Source organism: Cucurbita pepo, chromosome 1, assembly GCF_057944985.1.
Source record: "Cucurbita pepo subsp. pepo isolate OVF chromosome 1, ASM5794498v1, whole genome shotgun sequence".
Classification (NCBI taxonomy): Eukaryota; Viridiplantae; Streptophyta; class Magnoliopsida; order Cucurbitales; family Cucurbitaceae; genus Cucurbita; species Cucurbita pepo.
Window position 1 is genome coordinate 9,996,262 of NC_141798.1, and position 15,886 is coordinate 10,012,147.

Consider the following 15,886-nt stretch of genomic DNA (forward strand, 5'->3'; position numbering starts at 1 on the left):
TTTATTTCAACATCCACAAGCGATTAATGCCAAAGGATGTTTAGGCATTTTTCTTCGATCTCCGCCATGAAGTTGTGGGTGGCTCTACAGTCGATAATAGTGTTTCTGGTTGCTTTGTGATTAATCGAGGTCTCGACATACATAAGACTGCATTCCACTGGCTCTTCTATCTCTTCCACTCTCTTTTAAAGAGCAGACAAGTACTTTAGTGCCCCACGTGGGGTGTTCAACATATTCAGCTGACGATATTTCTATTTCTACAGTCTCATACTCGGCTTCTGAATTCACTTCGAGTTTTTCTTGGAAGGCGTATAATGTCGCCTTCTTGGGCATTCAGATGTTTGATGGGCCCCTTTGCATATGAAGTAAGACGAGGTGCCTCGATTTATACTATATCGTTCTGGTTGTGAGATTTCCATCATGGAGTCCTACCATTCTGTTGGGAGGACTCGCATTCCTCTTCTCTGAATTCAAGTCTGTCACTTCCCCCTCCTTTGAGAGAGTTTGGTCGGTAATTCATATTTTCATCACTTGCGAGCTTCTGGTTCTGCTCTATCTCTTGAGGTTGATCGATACTTAAATAAACACTCGTTTGGCAGTAGCATAGGTCGTAGAAAGGTCTTGAACTCTTTGTTCGTAGAGCTTGATTTTCGCCCACGACTTCAACCCCACAACAAAATTGAAGACCTTGTCTGTCTGAGACATATCGAGAATATCTAGCATAAGCTTAGAAACTGCTTAACATAGTCTCAAATACTACCAGTATGCCTCAACTCTCTTAACTTCCTTCTTGCAATTATCTTGACATTCTCTAGGAAAAACTAAGAGCAGAGTTCTTGTTTCAAGCTATCCCAAGTACTTGGACCAAAACCATAACTTTACATCGCTAGCTAGATGCATTGTTGCCAAGGTGACTATTAAAATATGATATTTGGATATATATTTTAATAATTAGTTAGGAGTATAATAACTGAGATATTTTGGAAGTTGTTAGTATATATTTTATCTTAGATTTGATTAACCGTATATTTTATTTATTTACCAGATTTAATTATTTATATATTTTTCCTATTTTTAGGTATTAGTTGATAGTTTGTATCCTATTTAAATCTAGTAAACATGAATGAAGATCATACTTTCGATCCCAATTATATTTCTATTTCTCATTCTTAACATGGTATCAGAGCACCGACCTTGGTGTTCTTAAATATCAAAATTTCCTTTATGGCGGAATCAGCCAAATCCAGCTTCAAATTTTCGGATGTTGATTTAACACATCCTTATTATATTCATCACTCTGATCAGCCAGGATATTCATTTGTTCCAATAAAATTAAATGGAGCAAATTATCAATCCTGGAGTAAATCAGCTATGCACGCTCTTATTGCCAAGAAGAAAATTGGCTTCATTGATGGCACAATTGAAGAACCGTCCCAAGATGCAAATTCAACCGAATTTGAACTTTGGAATCAGTGCAACAGTATGATAATATCTTGGTTAACTCATTCCGTTGAAGCATATCGCTAAAGGCATTATTCACGCCAAGACAGCTCATCAAGTGTGGGTTGATCTTCACGATCAATTCTCACAAAAGAATGCTCCAGCAATTTTTCAGATACAAAACTCGATAGCAACGATGTCACAAGGAACCATGACACTGTAAACATATTTCACCAAGCTCAAAGCACTCTGGGATGAACTGGAAGCGTTCCGCACACCATTTACCTGTAATCAACGTCAAATACATATTGATGAACACGAAGAAGACAAGTTGATGCAATTGCTCATGGGGCTCAATGAGTTTTATAAAATAGTGAGATCTAACATATTGATGATGTCTCCATTATCTAATGTGAGGCAAGCCTATTCAGTACTTGTACAAGAAGAGATGCAGCGTCAGGTAACTTCTAAACCTACTGAGAATTTCTCGATCGCATCAACAGTGCAGAAGAAAACAACATATTCAAAATTCGCCAAGGACAAATCGTGTGAACACTGCAATAAAAGTGGTCATACAATCAATGAGTGTCAAATCCTTAAGTTTCACTGTAAGTTTTGTGATAGAAGGAGACATACAGAAGATCGATGTCGACAGAAAAATAATTCTTGAAGGACAAGACAAGTCAATCAACACAATAATCGTGGATATCGATCATCTACAAATATGACCGATGTTTTTCAGTTGAATACAGAAGAACAGTCACCTAATTTCATTCCAAATTTTTCTTCTGAGCAATTACGACAGATAGCACAAGCCTTATCTACAATTAATCATCACCCTCCTGGTAATTCTGACAATCACATCAATGTTGCAGGTTTGTTTCCCATATCTACATTATCTATTAACTCTGCGAGTTCTAATTCATGGATTCTCGATAGTGAAGCTATGGATCATATAGTATTAAAATCTTCTGTTATGACGCAACCAAAGGCTGCCATCATGTCTACAATAAATTTGCCTAATGGAGAGACAGCACGTGTGTCACATACTGGCAATATTTTCCTTAGCCCTAACCTTAAATTAAACAACGTTCTATGTGTACCTTCATTCAATTTAAACCTAATGTCCATCAGCAAACTTACCAATAACTTGAAATGTTATGTCACCTTTTATCCTGATTCTTGTGTTATGCAAGACTTGGCTACGGGGAAGATGATTGGCTCGGGTAAACAATTTGGAGATCTCTATCATATTTCTTCATCTCCAATCAAATCTTCAGCTCATCAAGTATCTCAGTCATCTGATTTGTGGCATTTACACCTAGGTCATCCTTCTTTTTCTCGGTTTAAATTTCTAGCTGATCAATTGCATCTTAATAATGTGAGTTATTCTCATAATTGTAGTATCTGTCCGTTAGCAAAACAAACTAGGTTGTCTTTCCTAAGAAGTTCTGCCTTTGATATGATATGATACATTCTGATGTTTGGGGACCACATAAAATTCCTACCCATTCTGGTTTGCGTTTTTTTCTCACTATTGTTGATGATTTTACTCGATATACTTGGGTTTTTCTAATGGAACATAAGTCAGAAGTACATCATTTGTTAATGAACTTTGTTAAATTCATTCGAACTCAATTTCATACTACTATCAAGATAGTTCGATTAGACAATGGGACTGAGTTCCTATCTTTGCAACCATTCTTTACTTATTGTGGCATTGAATTTCAACGCACTTGTGTCTATACTCCACAACAAAATGGAGTCGTAGAACGTAAGCATCGCCAAATCCTAAATGTAGCTAGTTCTCTTCTTTTTCAGTCACAGGTTCCACTTAATTTTTGGGGAGAGTGCATTTTAACGGCTGTTTATCTTATAAATAGAACGTCATCACCATTGTTATCTAACAAGACACCCTTTGAAGCACTCTACAAACGACCACCTACATTTCATCATCTTAAAGTTTTTGGTTGTAAATGTTATGCAACTATAGTACATCCTAAGCAAAAATTTGAACCTCGGGCAATTCCTTGTGTTTTCGTAGGATATCCTTGTGGTCATAAAGGTTACAAGTTGTATGATATGCAATCTCACAAATTCTTTATCAGCCGTGATGTTAAATTTTGTGAAGATGATTTTCCTTTTTCATCAGCTTCACAAACTTTGACATTAGCTCCTTCGACTCCTGTTGTACCACTTCATGATCCATCCTACTCAAACATCCATCCTCCACCTTCTATTCCTTCACCTCCTATCCCTTCACCTACTACTTCGTCGTCTCCTCCACCTTCTCCAGATTCACCCACTAATTCTAATCCTATTCCACCTAATACATCAGCTCCACTCCGACGTTCTACTCGTACTAAATAGCCTCTAGCTTGGCATAAGGATTATGAGATGTCTTCTGGAGCCAATCATTTAACCTCTAGCTCAAGTCCCGACACTGGCACCAGGTATCCCCTTCCTCATCCTTTCATTCTCTCGTTTTTCTCCTACTCAACGTGCTTTTCTAGCTCTTATTACATCCCAGACATAACCTAAAACCTATGACGAGGCAGTTGGCGACCCGTTATGGCAGCAGGCTATGAATGATGAAATTGCAGCTTTGGAACGTAATCATACATGGTCTCTTGTTCCTCTACCACCTCGTCATAAAGCTATTGGTTGTCATTGGGTGTACAAAATTAGATACAACTCTGATGGTTCTATTGAACGTTATAAAGCTCGACTTATAGCAAAGGGATACACTCAGGTTGAAGGTATTGATTACATAGAAACATTTTCTCCTACAGCGAAACTTACTACACTTCGTTGCTTACTCACTGTTGCTGCTACTCAAAAATGGTTCACCCATCAATTGGATGTTCAAAATGCCTTTCTCCATGGTAATCTAGACAAGGAAATTTATATGTCTTTACCACCAGGTCTTCGCCGACAGGGGGAGAATACAGTATGTCGGCTCCATAAATCTCTTTATGGATTAAAACAGGCTTCTCGCAATTGGTTCTCCATATTTTCTTCAACTATACAAAATGCAGGCTACACTCAGTCTAAAGTAGATTACTCTTTATTTACTAAGAGTAAAGGTACTTCTTTCACTGCAGTTCTAATCTATGTTGATGATATTCTGTTGACAAGGAATGATCTCAAAGAAATTCAATATCTCAAAACTAGTTTACTCCAGAAATTTCTTATCAAAGATTTAGGAAATTTGAAATATTTTCTAGGCATTGAATTTTCTCGGTCTAGAAAAGAAATTTTTATGTCTCAAAGGAAGTATGCTCTAGACATCCTTCAAGACACAGGTCTTACAGGAGCACGTCCAGACAAATTTCCTATGGAGCAAAATCTCAAAGAAATTCAATATCTCAAAACTAGTTTACTCCAGAAATTTCTTATCAAAGATTTAGGAAATTTGAAATATTTTCTAGGCATTGAATTTTCTCGGTCTAGAAAAGAAATTTTTATGTCTCAAAGGAAGTATGCTCTAGACATCCTTCAAGACACAGGTCTTACAGGAGCACGTCCAGACAAATTTCCTATGGAGCAAAATCTGAAACTTTCTTTAACGGAAGGAGAGAAGTTGAATGATCCAAGTAAATACAGACGGTTGATTGATAGATTAATATATTTGACCATCACTAGGCCTGACATAGCTTATTCAGTTCGTATGCTTAGCAATTTATGCATGAACCAAGAAAACCACATTGGGAGACAGCTCTTCGAGTTCTGAGGTACATCAAAGGCACTTCTGGTCAAGGACTCTTACTACCATCTGAAAACAATTTAAGATTACAAGCATATTGCGATTCTGACTGGGGTGGTTGTCGAACTTCCAGACGGTCTATTTCTAGGTTCTGCATTTTCCTCGAAAATTCAATTATTTCTTGGAAGTCTAAAAAGCAGACTAATGTGTCCAAATCATCAGCAGAAGCCGAGTATCGAGCTATGACAAATACTTGTTTAGAGTTAACTTGGTTAAGATACATTCTTCAAGACTTGAATATTCCACTGTCCGAACCAGCATTATTATATTGTGATAATCAAGCAGCATTACATATAGCAGCCAATCCAGTTTTTCACGAACGTACAAAACACATTGAAATAGATTGTCATATAATTTGAGAAAAGTTACAAGCTGGAATCATCAAACCGTGTTATGTTTTGACTAAAATGCAATTGACAGTTGTTTTTACTAAAGCTTTGGGAAGACATCAATTTGATTTTTTGAAGGATAAGTTGAATGTGATTGACATACACTCTCCAACTTGAGGGGAGTATTAAGATACGATATTTAGATATATATTTTAATAATTAGTTAGGAGTATATTGAGATATTTTGGAAGTTGTTAGTATATATTTTATCTTAGATTTGATTAACCGTATATTTTATTTATTTAGTAGATTTGATTAACAGTATATTTTATTTATTTACCAGATTTAGTTAGTTATATATTTTTTCCTATTTTTAGGTATTAGTTGATAGTTTGTATCCTATTTAAACGTGGTAAACATGAATGAAGATCATACTTTCGATCCCAATTCTATTTCTATTTCTCATTCTTGATAGTGACCTTCACTTCTTCTGCCACGGTGTTTGTGGCTCAAAAGTACTGTTCGAGGTCGAAAATAAAGTTCTCTAGAGCCTTGGCATCTCGAACCCCATAGAAGGGCTTGGGCTCCGAGACATTTACCTTGTTAAATTGTACTACACCCCCAGTTGGGGTTTGGCTCCCACCGCTCTCATAGTGAGGTTTAATCTGGCACTTAGATCCACCACTTCAGCCTTGAACCATTCCAAGGATCGCTCTAAAATCTTTAGACAAATTTTGAGACCATCTAAAAGATCGCTTGTTGGACATTGTTTAAGCCCTCAACGTGTTCTTCCACTCGGACAATAGAGCCCGTCGAGCTATCCCTACTCTCGAAGCCACCAACAGTTGTGGCCTTGTCTTCTAGGACCTCGACCATATTCATTAATTTGCAGACAGGCATTGCCTCTAGGCAGCTTGCCATCTCATCCATCCTGTCGGCTTTAGCGGCAATCTCATTCATGCGAGATTCTAAAAGCCACAGGAACTTCACTCATGCCTTAACTATTCTTCGATTTTAGTTAATCGGTCAGCATGGGACTTGCTGAGTTGTTTTACAGCGGACATGATTGCGTACTAATTTGTCACAATCGCACTCTTGCAGCAGCGGGACAATGATTGTGCGGCACTTGTTCTAACCAGCAAACAAGTCAGCCGTGAGAAATTTAGATTTCGTGGACAATGTCGGCGTATGCTCGAGCCTTGAGTCACGTTTGCAAGAAATGTGTTTAGAAATCGTGAGCGAGGAAGTACATTTGAAAACAACTTGAAAAAATTAAAGAAAACAATGTTACATGGCTATGAGCAAAGAAAGAAACATCAAGGCTTAAATAGCATAAAACTCAGGGTAGGAAGAACTGACGACTAGTTTCATCCCCCTATAGTACATTTTGGGGCATTTTAGCTGGGCAGGTGTAGACAAGATTTGGTGACCGGCCATATCCCTCGTATTGACACAACATGAAATAGTAAAGACCTATCCAAGATAAAAGCATGTAAAAGGAGTTTGGAACGGGCATGCGGTCATGGACAACACGTCTAGGACAAGCATGACCATGACAAGACGCATGCACACGTGGGCTGCAAGTGAAAACGCAACTAGCCAAAGCTTCTGGCGCGTGGGAGTTACTATTAGGGCACGCGAAGGCGCCAATTTCCTTCCAATTCGTTCCATTGGACTCCTTTTGACCTGTTCTATTAAAATTGGCCAAAATTGAAATATTGGTTCAATTAGAAGATATCGTTAGTATTACCCTATAAAGAGTATATTACAAGAGGAAAGGGGTTTGTAATTAAGTAAGTAGCATATCGAGACCCTTAAACAAGTTCATAACTTGTTTTATATACGTGAACATGTTGATTATGTAATAAGGGGTTTAATACATTCAATATATGCGTTTATGATGTGATTAATCGATTATATATATACATACATACATACATGCATGCTTACATCTATAGATGTAAAATGGAAATGTAGATGTAAATGGAAATGTCATAACTCTAGATTATGCTTTAGTTAATTATGACATGGACTATGCATGAGTATTTTTAATCTATAATTCCCAAAAAATTGTTGCCCGACGCGTTGTGTGCTATGTTAGGGACGATTATAATTCCTAACCGTTAGATTATGTAACGTTATAGGCCGCAACGAGGCGTATTTAGTCAAGCAAAAATTTACATAAAGAGGAGTCTAAGCTTGAAATAGCTTGAATACCTTTTATCGAACAAAGGATTATACTAGTGGAACAACCAAATTGAAAACTTCTCGAGTCTGAATTTTGTATGTATTCTATAATTTTGTGTTTCTTGAATGTAACTACATTATACACTTTGTTTTGCTTAATTTAAAGAAAATGTTTTTGTTTTATGATTTTATTTTATAAATAAATTGAATGAATGGGATTCCGTACTCCACCCATCTCCCTTCAAATCAACTATTTGCCTTCCTCCAAACTAATCATCTTCCAAATTTTGGATATCATACAGTTACAGTTATTATCCACGAGGGTTTATCATAGGACGAGGGTGTGGCATCAAAGTAGTCTTCGACTCGGGTGGCATCTATGAACCCGGACTGGAACAACTTAGAAGAAGATGGAATAGGACACAAACCGTGGGTCTCAAATTTAATTACGGCTACTAAGCAAGTACATGTTTTGAGACCAAAACAATTGCGGCTGGTAGAGAATTTGTAGATTAGGACTGTAAAAGCAAATATAAAATTGTAATAGAATTTACATTTACATTTACATTTAGTTATCAATATCATTCTACAAATATCTCTCATACATTATAAATGCAAATCCAAGTGTAAAACTAGAAGAACAATGGAGCCACAGCCCCACTCAAACTAAAGCTGAATTTTTTGTATTAGCACATCCTCCGTTACACTACCAATTATATAGCAATATTAATAGTAAAAGTAAAAGTAAAAATGAAATTATAATAAACTATAATAAATATAAGCTTAGCAAATGCATTTCAAATGGATGGAACTAAAATTATTGAATATTGAAATTCTTCCCTCCACATAAGCAAATGCTATGTTATAAATTAAGCTCCCTTAAACATCTTAGGATAGAACTCACTCTTCATTGCTAATGAAGGGGTGATTAGCGGGAGAGGAAATTTGAACACAATTGCTGGGTTTTTCACATAATAAGGAAACAGAACGTAAAATAAAACGTCGAAGAAAAGAGATCCTGTCATGGCTAGGCTTCGTAACCATTCTTATAAGAAAACTATGTTACCCAGAGGGAATCATCCCCCAACCTAAGCTTTTAGTACAGGTATAACCATTTATATGAATCTAACCAGACAGATGGCCCCAAATGGATACTAAATGAAGATACATACAAAGAAAGCAGCAACCTACAAAATCTGACCTGCCCTTAATCATCCATCTCCACTGATGCACCCTTGAGATGCAAGTGTTTTTCCCTCTTCTGAAACTCAGTCAAACCCTTGCCACTTCCAGTCACACCAACCTTGCCATTTGGATCATCAGGAGACTTGAAAATGCTCTCCTTCTTGCGCCCAGAGAAGAAGCCAATCTGAGAATGTGCATGTATAAATTATCATTGGACAGCCACAAAGGTGCTAAAAGGGGAAAATGTGATAACAAGGGAAGTTATTTTAAGGGTTGGGAAGATACTCAGATACAAATACAACCTGGCATCCCCTCTTGAAACCTTCTTACAATTATGATTCTGTTTTGATTAATGCTAATTGAAATACTTATTCCTTTGGCCTTGGGGTTTTACCTCATACCTGTTGGGCCTCGGTCTAAAACGCATGAATGTTCCACAAAATTCTAAAATTCACAAAACTTACCTTCTTAGACTTGCCTTTTGCTGACTGAAACTGCTGCCAAGCATTCTGCCGTTTATTCTGGGTAACTTCAAGCTGTTCTATGCGCATCTTTGACTTGAAAGCATGTATTTTCTTGCGTTTGGTGGCTTTCTATACAAGAAAAATTACTACATCAGAGCAAGTTTTGGGCGGGGGGTTGTACTCTGATAATAAAAATAAAAATGAACTTCAAGCACCACAGGTACAAACAAATGCACTACTAAATTTGTCTTAATTACTAGATTAATAAATTAGTTGTCATGAAATATTAAGATTATCAACCACTTACTACATCCTCAGGATCATCAGGTTCAATTCGAAGCCTTGATGGTAAATTTCGTGATTGGAAGTCAACAGAAGCAGCTTGAGCAATCTTGCGCTTGATAGCCTGTTTTGTAGCTTCAGCCATTCTTTCTGCTTCAAGCAAAGCATTAACTTCCAGTTGGATTGTTCTTACATTAGCAGGGTCCACCTACAATTAGTAGATATCGTTAGTGTTGACAATGGGTGCAGATGTTTTTACTGTCTACTTAGGTAAAAGGTGAACAATTCCATTTAACAGGTTCTATGATTCGAACTCCTAAACTTCGAGTTCTCCCTCATGCTTACTCTCCTTGTACTAGCAGTAGTCTCTTCCCATTATCTCTCAATAACGTGCATTTTTACATTTAAAAGGAAACAATTCTTTAAGGGCTTGGTGGTAATCAAAGCCAATATATACATAACAAATGGGCTTTAGAGAGAATGAGTTCAAGATACCTTCCAGTTTTCTGGACAGCCTGGTGTAAACCAAAATGCTAGAATTTTATATGTTCAATCAAGTCTTACAAAGAGGAAACCTTGGCATTTATACCAACTAATCCAACAAACAAAGGAACTAAAACGAAGATGGCCTTCCAAGAATTCTTACAAATGTTTTTAGTCCCACAAATTAGACCCACCCAAAGGGAAATTTCCCGTATTTACTCACCATGATCCAATTCTTCACAGTTCTAGTTAATTTAGAGAAAATCAGACCCAGATCTTTCTGAAGAAGTACTATAATACTCTTTAGAAATAATCAAAAGTCATGCAAACTGCAGCAGTAGAAACCTTACCTCTTCTTTGTTTCCCCAACCATCATAACTAACATAGAAACCATTTACAGTATGGGCTTCAATTGTAGCATCGTACCTGAATATTTATACAATTGAACACAGTCAATGGAAATTTTTTTGTTTCTATTAAAAACAACAGTCAACGGAAAAGGAGGCAAAGAACAATGAGGTTGTGAGAAGTTTAGATGCGTCCAGCAACAAAATTAGAATATGCCTAGAGATCTAGAAAGTAAAATCAGCTTCAACGGACTAATTATTCTCATAGACTTATCACTCCTTTTGACCAGAGACCAAGTGAAATGTTACTTCAAAGGCTCAAATCAAAATAGCTGAACAGAATTTTTTTTAACAAGAAAAAATACCTACACTGAGAAACATGAAAGAAAACGGGTGGACAAAATGATAGCCTGAAAATGATAGCCTCAACAACAAGCTATACAGAAAAGGGCTCTTAAATAAAAAAAAAAATATGACCTAGTGAAGGATTATGAAACTCTTTAGCAATTGAAGCCCAAAGAGACGCTTTAAACCTGACTAGGGACCAACCCTCTTCACCGAATGACATGATGAAAAATAGCACAAGAGCCTGGTTTTCATTAACAACCATTTTGTAAAAAAAAAAAAAAAAAAAAAAAACTTATGGAAATGTAGAAGTTCATTAAATTGGATAGAGTCTAAATTTTCAAGAAAAAATTATCCTCCATGCCCACAAATGAAGACCGACCCTTACTATTTTGGCATTTCCTGGGGCAGTCAATTTGAAACAGTGAATAAAGAGTACTTTCAATATTCTCTAGTACGTGTTCAAGTAATTTGTAACCTTTCAAGCACATATCCCTTTTCTTCAACAATGTCTCTTTTCCAACTCAAAAGGGAATAAGTTGGCAAATAAACTTTCTTCTGTTTTGGAATTCAATGACACAGTGTACTACCTAGAGAAACAGAATTTGTTTAAGTCTGTAAAGTTTTCTCCTTTTTTCTTTTTTTACTCACCACTCCCCATCCTCGCTCCAAACAGCTTGAACTTTTGTTCCAATAGGAAATTTTTCGTGATAGTCAGACATGCTTTCAGCTTCCTGCATACAAAAAACATATAGAATATTAGAACACCAAACATCTCAACGCATACTTCCATGTAAATATTATGTACATGGATGGAATACAATATTGAAATACAATTCAAAGGAAGGTTGATTCAACTGCCTAGCAATTTATGACGTCTCTTGAGTGGTACTGCTTCCATATCAAACCATTCAAATTGTTTTTTGCAGTATGTCTTAAAAATAAGAGTGTTGACTTCCTTCCATAGCTTATGTGTGGCAAACCGAGAAGAATAGAACAACTTAATTTTGGTTGCTGCTTGAGGGAAAGAGATTGTCAAGTGGAGGCTATTTGAAGGTGAGTATGGTGGAGTGAAAATGGTGAAAGCCAAAAGTGAAAAATGGTGGAACCAAATGAGGTGTTTTCTTCATGCAACATGACGAGGAAGAAGATAAGAAAAAGATGAAGATGGTGTTTTTGGAGGTAAAAAAATGGTGGCCAAGAAGAAGAGATTCCTACTCTCCCTTGGGAAGAAAAGAGAAGAAGATGATGATGAGGGAGGGGAAAACATGGTAGAGAAAAGGGAGATCAATAGATGAAGTTGCTTGCTAGAAGAAAAGGAAGTAGAAAAAAATTATTAGTAATATTTGACATGAATTTGGGGATTGTAAAGTGCGAATTAAATGTATGGCAGCAACAAAACTGTTGCTTGCCAGAAATCAGTCATTTTCTGCACTCCTCACTTTGCGTGGCAGCAACAATTTCCTGGATAGAATGAAGGGGTTCTGCACCCATTATTATTCCTCTAACATCATTTGACTCCTTGTTAAGACGAGGAGAAAACTTCAAGGTCTCTTTTGTTCAATTATCTTCTGATAAAAAGATAAGATTTCAACACATTTTCATGCATAAGTCTCATACATATCTAATTATTGCCAATGGTGGGTTAGGAAATCGAAATATTGAGTGACAACGAGATCTCCTTAATAAGAGATCGTGCTTTCATTGAGAAAAATGAAAGAATGTACAAGGACATACAAAAATACCAAGCCTCAAAAGGAATCCACCACAACCTACAAGAACAGATTATAATCTGAAAGAGTAAGACCTAATTGATAATAACAAAAAAATAACAAATTCATGGAAGCCCATAAAGAGGTATTAAACCTCACAACCTCCCACCTCTCCCCTTGATACCTCTCAACCCTTTTAGAGATCCTGCTGTTTCTCCTCCTAAGCCAATCTCCCACAAAATTGTGAAACATGTCCACCATAAAACTGTTCCCTAATCATGAAAGGGGGAGTTCATTAGAATCTCCTAATCAAAGAGCAACAATCCCAAACTAACTATATCATCAAATCCAAGGAGAGTGAGCACCTACCCCAATTCTAGAAAATTTTTGGTTTCAAAATCATGACAACCCCACAAGAGATGATCTGGATTCTCCATACGACATTTGCAAATAACAAACTATTGTGGCCGCAAACACAAAGGAGGAATGTCGGGTATAATCATGGATGGTCTAGCTCTCTCTAATGCTAGATTTTACAAGCAAAAAAATCACTTTCTCAGGAATTTTAATCTTCCAAAGAAAGGAAAAAGACGGAGGCTCCTTGAATAGAAGGGAAACAAAGCAAATGAAAGTGTGAACAAGAGAACCCCTTAGAAGGTCAATACCTATAGATAGATCACTACTTCAAGTCTAAAAAGGTAAATAATAGTATAGCAAAACTAAAATGTGCTCCATCTTACCATCAAATTGTTGACACCGCAACCAAATCATTACCATGGACAAGTTTACTTATTTTGATGAATTTATTTTCAGGCTTGGCTTGTATTCAGTATTCCACCCAACTTGAGGAGAAGTATAGATTTGTATCATTTATATAGGCTACTATTTTTCAAATTAGATATTAGTCTTTTTTTTTTTATTATTAATAGTTAATATTTTCCTTTCCTAATCAGTTTCAATGCTTTCTATTTGTATTGCATCATATTTGTCTATCCTTGGGTTATTTAAAACCTAATAATTAATTTCTCCAAAAATCACATAACCTATAAATTAAGAGAAACAAACAAGTTTCCTTTATAAATCCCACAAACAAGTTCAAATGCGAAAGAACCTCTAATTGTTAACAATGGTTGAAACCATAAATAAATCGCTTCCAAGCAGAAGCACACAGAGAATCCTAGGCCAAAAATATGCACCACAAAGAATCATTAAAGCACATAACAATAAAACTACATGTCAGTAACCATTTAGGAGGGATGCTTCCAAATAAGGCAAAGAAACAATACCAACATATACAATAAACAATACAGAGATCCAAGCAGTGCACATTAAATCTAAAGCCATAACCATTTATTATATAATGTTGCTTCCAGCAGAGATGTAATGCTCAAAACAAGAACAAATGTGAACTTACCATCTTATTTCCTTTAGTCTGCTGGAAACTAATTGATGCACTGTCATCACCAGTTTCTACATTTGATCCAGAAATCTCATTTTGCTTTGCTGTTGAAAGAAGCTCTTCCGTCAAGGCGATAACCTGCATTACTGCAACTTTAGTCCAAGTCCATGTTGCTGTTAAAATATACTCTTCAACTTAAATTTCATAAAGAGCAGGTATTTGTCCCAAGAAGGGAAAGAAAAAGAAAAAGAAAAAAACACAAGAACTTAAATCTCAGGATCAGCATCTGAAAGGAGGTCAGTGGAGAGCAGACTTGCCAACGAATATTAGCACACCTGCAAGGGAACCAAGGTAGAAGTGATGTGCATCTTGAGGAAGTTCAAAATTTTCACACATATCCAATAATCATCATTTATGACCAGAGATTAGAGCTCTGGAGCACATAAATGAAAGATACACGGCCCTCACCTTTTCCTCCCAAATACGAGAATGACAATCTCCACAGGGACCATAACTCTTTTGTATTTCCACAACATGTTTCCTTTAAAAGGAAGAAAGAAGACAGACAAAAGAAACAAAGCAAACTTGACTGGAAATCCACATAATAAAAAAAATAGTTCTGAGCGTTCTCGGATACTTAGTCTACCGCAGAAGATGACCCTAAAATACATTCAATGGGAATATGAAGAGTGCTAAACCATAAACATGTGACGAGTTCACAAGGAAGGATGGGCGTACTAGGTGGACAAAAATAAACTACCTCTTCAAGCTCCTTTTCCATATCTATGTACTCAGAGTTGCCAGGATCATCATCTAACAGCTCCCTGACCTGGATCAGAATAGAAATAGTTATTTTACTGAAAAACGTACACAAAAAATGTAACGAAGTGAGGAAGCCAAGAACTCATTTAGTTATGGGAAGGAAGTGACTGATTGATAATTAAAGATTCATCATGCAAATGTAAAATTCTTCAGTTGCTTAAACCCTGATAAAAAAATTTCAGAATTCTGAATACATAAAAAAAAAATAATAAAAAAAAAAATTATAGTAATAATAATAATAAAATCCAAAGAACCAGGACAGATAATACCTCATTAAACTGAAAAGTCGTAAAAAGAAATGTTGATACTATATCTGAATTAAGTTCTAACTTCCTAGGTTTAATGCAATTATCCAACACAGGTTTCATTTCCTCGGTATTCGCTGCAACTTAGCACCGCAACACTCGAAGGAGTTGAGAAAAACCCTAATTCAGATACAAAGTACTAGAAAGAACTGAAGAATGACGACGGCAAAGGTTCAAATGATCATAGATATCCAAATTTGCTTGGAATAAATTTAAAGAAAGAGAACCCCAGTTAGTGAAACAAAATGAAGAAAATTTAACGAAAAAAAAAAAAAGAAAAAGAAAAAGCAATTCATAGGCAGAAAGGATTGGGCAAGAGGGTGACCTGCTGAAGCTGGTCTTTGTAGGTAGAGAGATTAGTAGCCAACTCTTCCATGCTTACATCTTCTCCTCCTTGCATTTTGGTAGAAGATGAATTGAGAAGTTGAAACTAGAGAATGGTGTGAGAGAATATGTTGCAGGGATGAAGAGAGGAGGAGAAGGAAGAAAAAGAGCGTGAAATTGGGAAAATCTGGACGAAGAATAAGGCACACACAACACCGCCTCCGCCGCGATTTAGAACGAAGAAGCCCTTTCAAGGTTCAGTGTTCGGGCTTTCAAATCCGGGTCGGCCCAAAGTAGGGACGGCCACCCTTTTCTAATAATTATATATATTTTAAATTATTTGGAAACAATATATATAATAATGTATAAGAATTAACATATCTTTCAATTTCATAGATATATAATATATGGATATTTATGAATATTTTTCTACGACAAAAAGAAATTAATTCAAATATGGAAATTAAAACTTTAAGTTGTTGTTAAGTGAAGAAAT

General features: G+C 36.3%; 1 protein-coding gene across 1 annotated transcript; it reads right to left on the reverse strand.

The window, feature by feature from the left end:
• Window positions 1-8,513: 8,513 nt before the first annotated feature.
• Window positions 8,514-15,634, reverse strand: LOC111793056 (nucleic acid binding/RNA binding protein). Its single transcript, XM_023674762.2, has 8 exons — window positions 15,392-15,634; window positions 14,700-14,768; window positions 13,955-14,077; window positions 11,480-11,562; window positions 10,487-10,562; window positions 9,679-9,861; window positions 9,372-9,500; window positions 8,514-9,091 (listed from the first exon to the last, which is right to left on the reverse strand). The coding sequence occupies exons 1-8, from the start codon at window positions 15,464-15,466 to the stop codon at window positions 8,930-8,932; spliced, it is 900 nt and encodes a 299-aa protein (XP_023530530.1). The 5' UTR covers window positions 15,467-15,634; the 3' UTR covers window positions 8,514-8,929.
• Window positions 15,635-15,886: the final 252 nt, after the last annotated feature.

Bases quoted from the DNA above. Each gene is read 5' to 3' on its own strand.
- LOC111793056 (XM_023674762.2), bottom strand. From the start codon at position 15,466: ATGCAAGGAGGAGAAGATGTAAGCATGGAAGAGTTGGCTACTAATCTC. The intron at 14,078-14,699 runs GTAGTTTATTTT...GCAGTAATGCAG, and splicing joins TGGAAAAGGAGCTTGAAGAG to GTTATCGCCTTGACGGAAGA. The intron at 9,862-10,486 runs GTAAGGTTTCTA...TACTAATTGTAG, and splicing joins GTTGGGGAAACAAAGAAGAG to GTGGACCCTGCTAATGTAAG.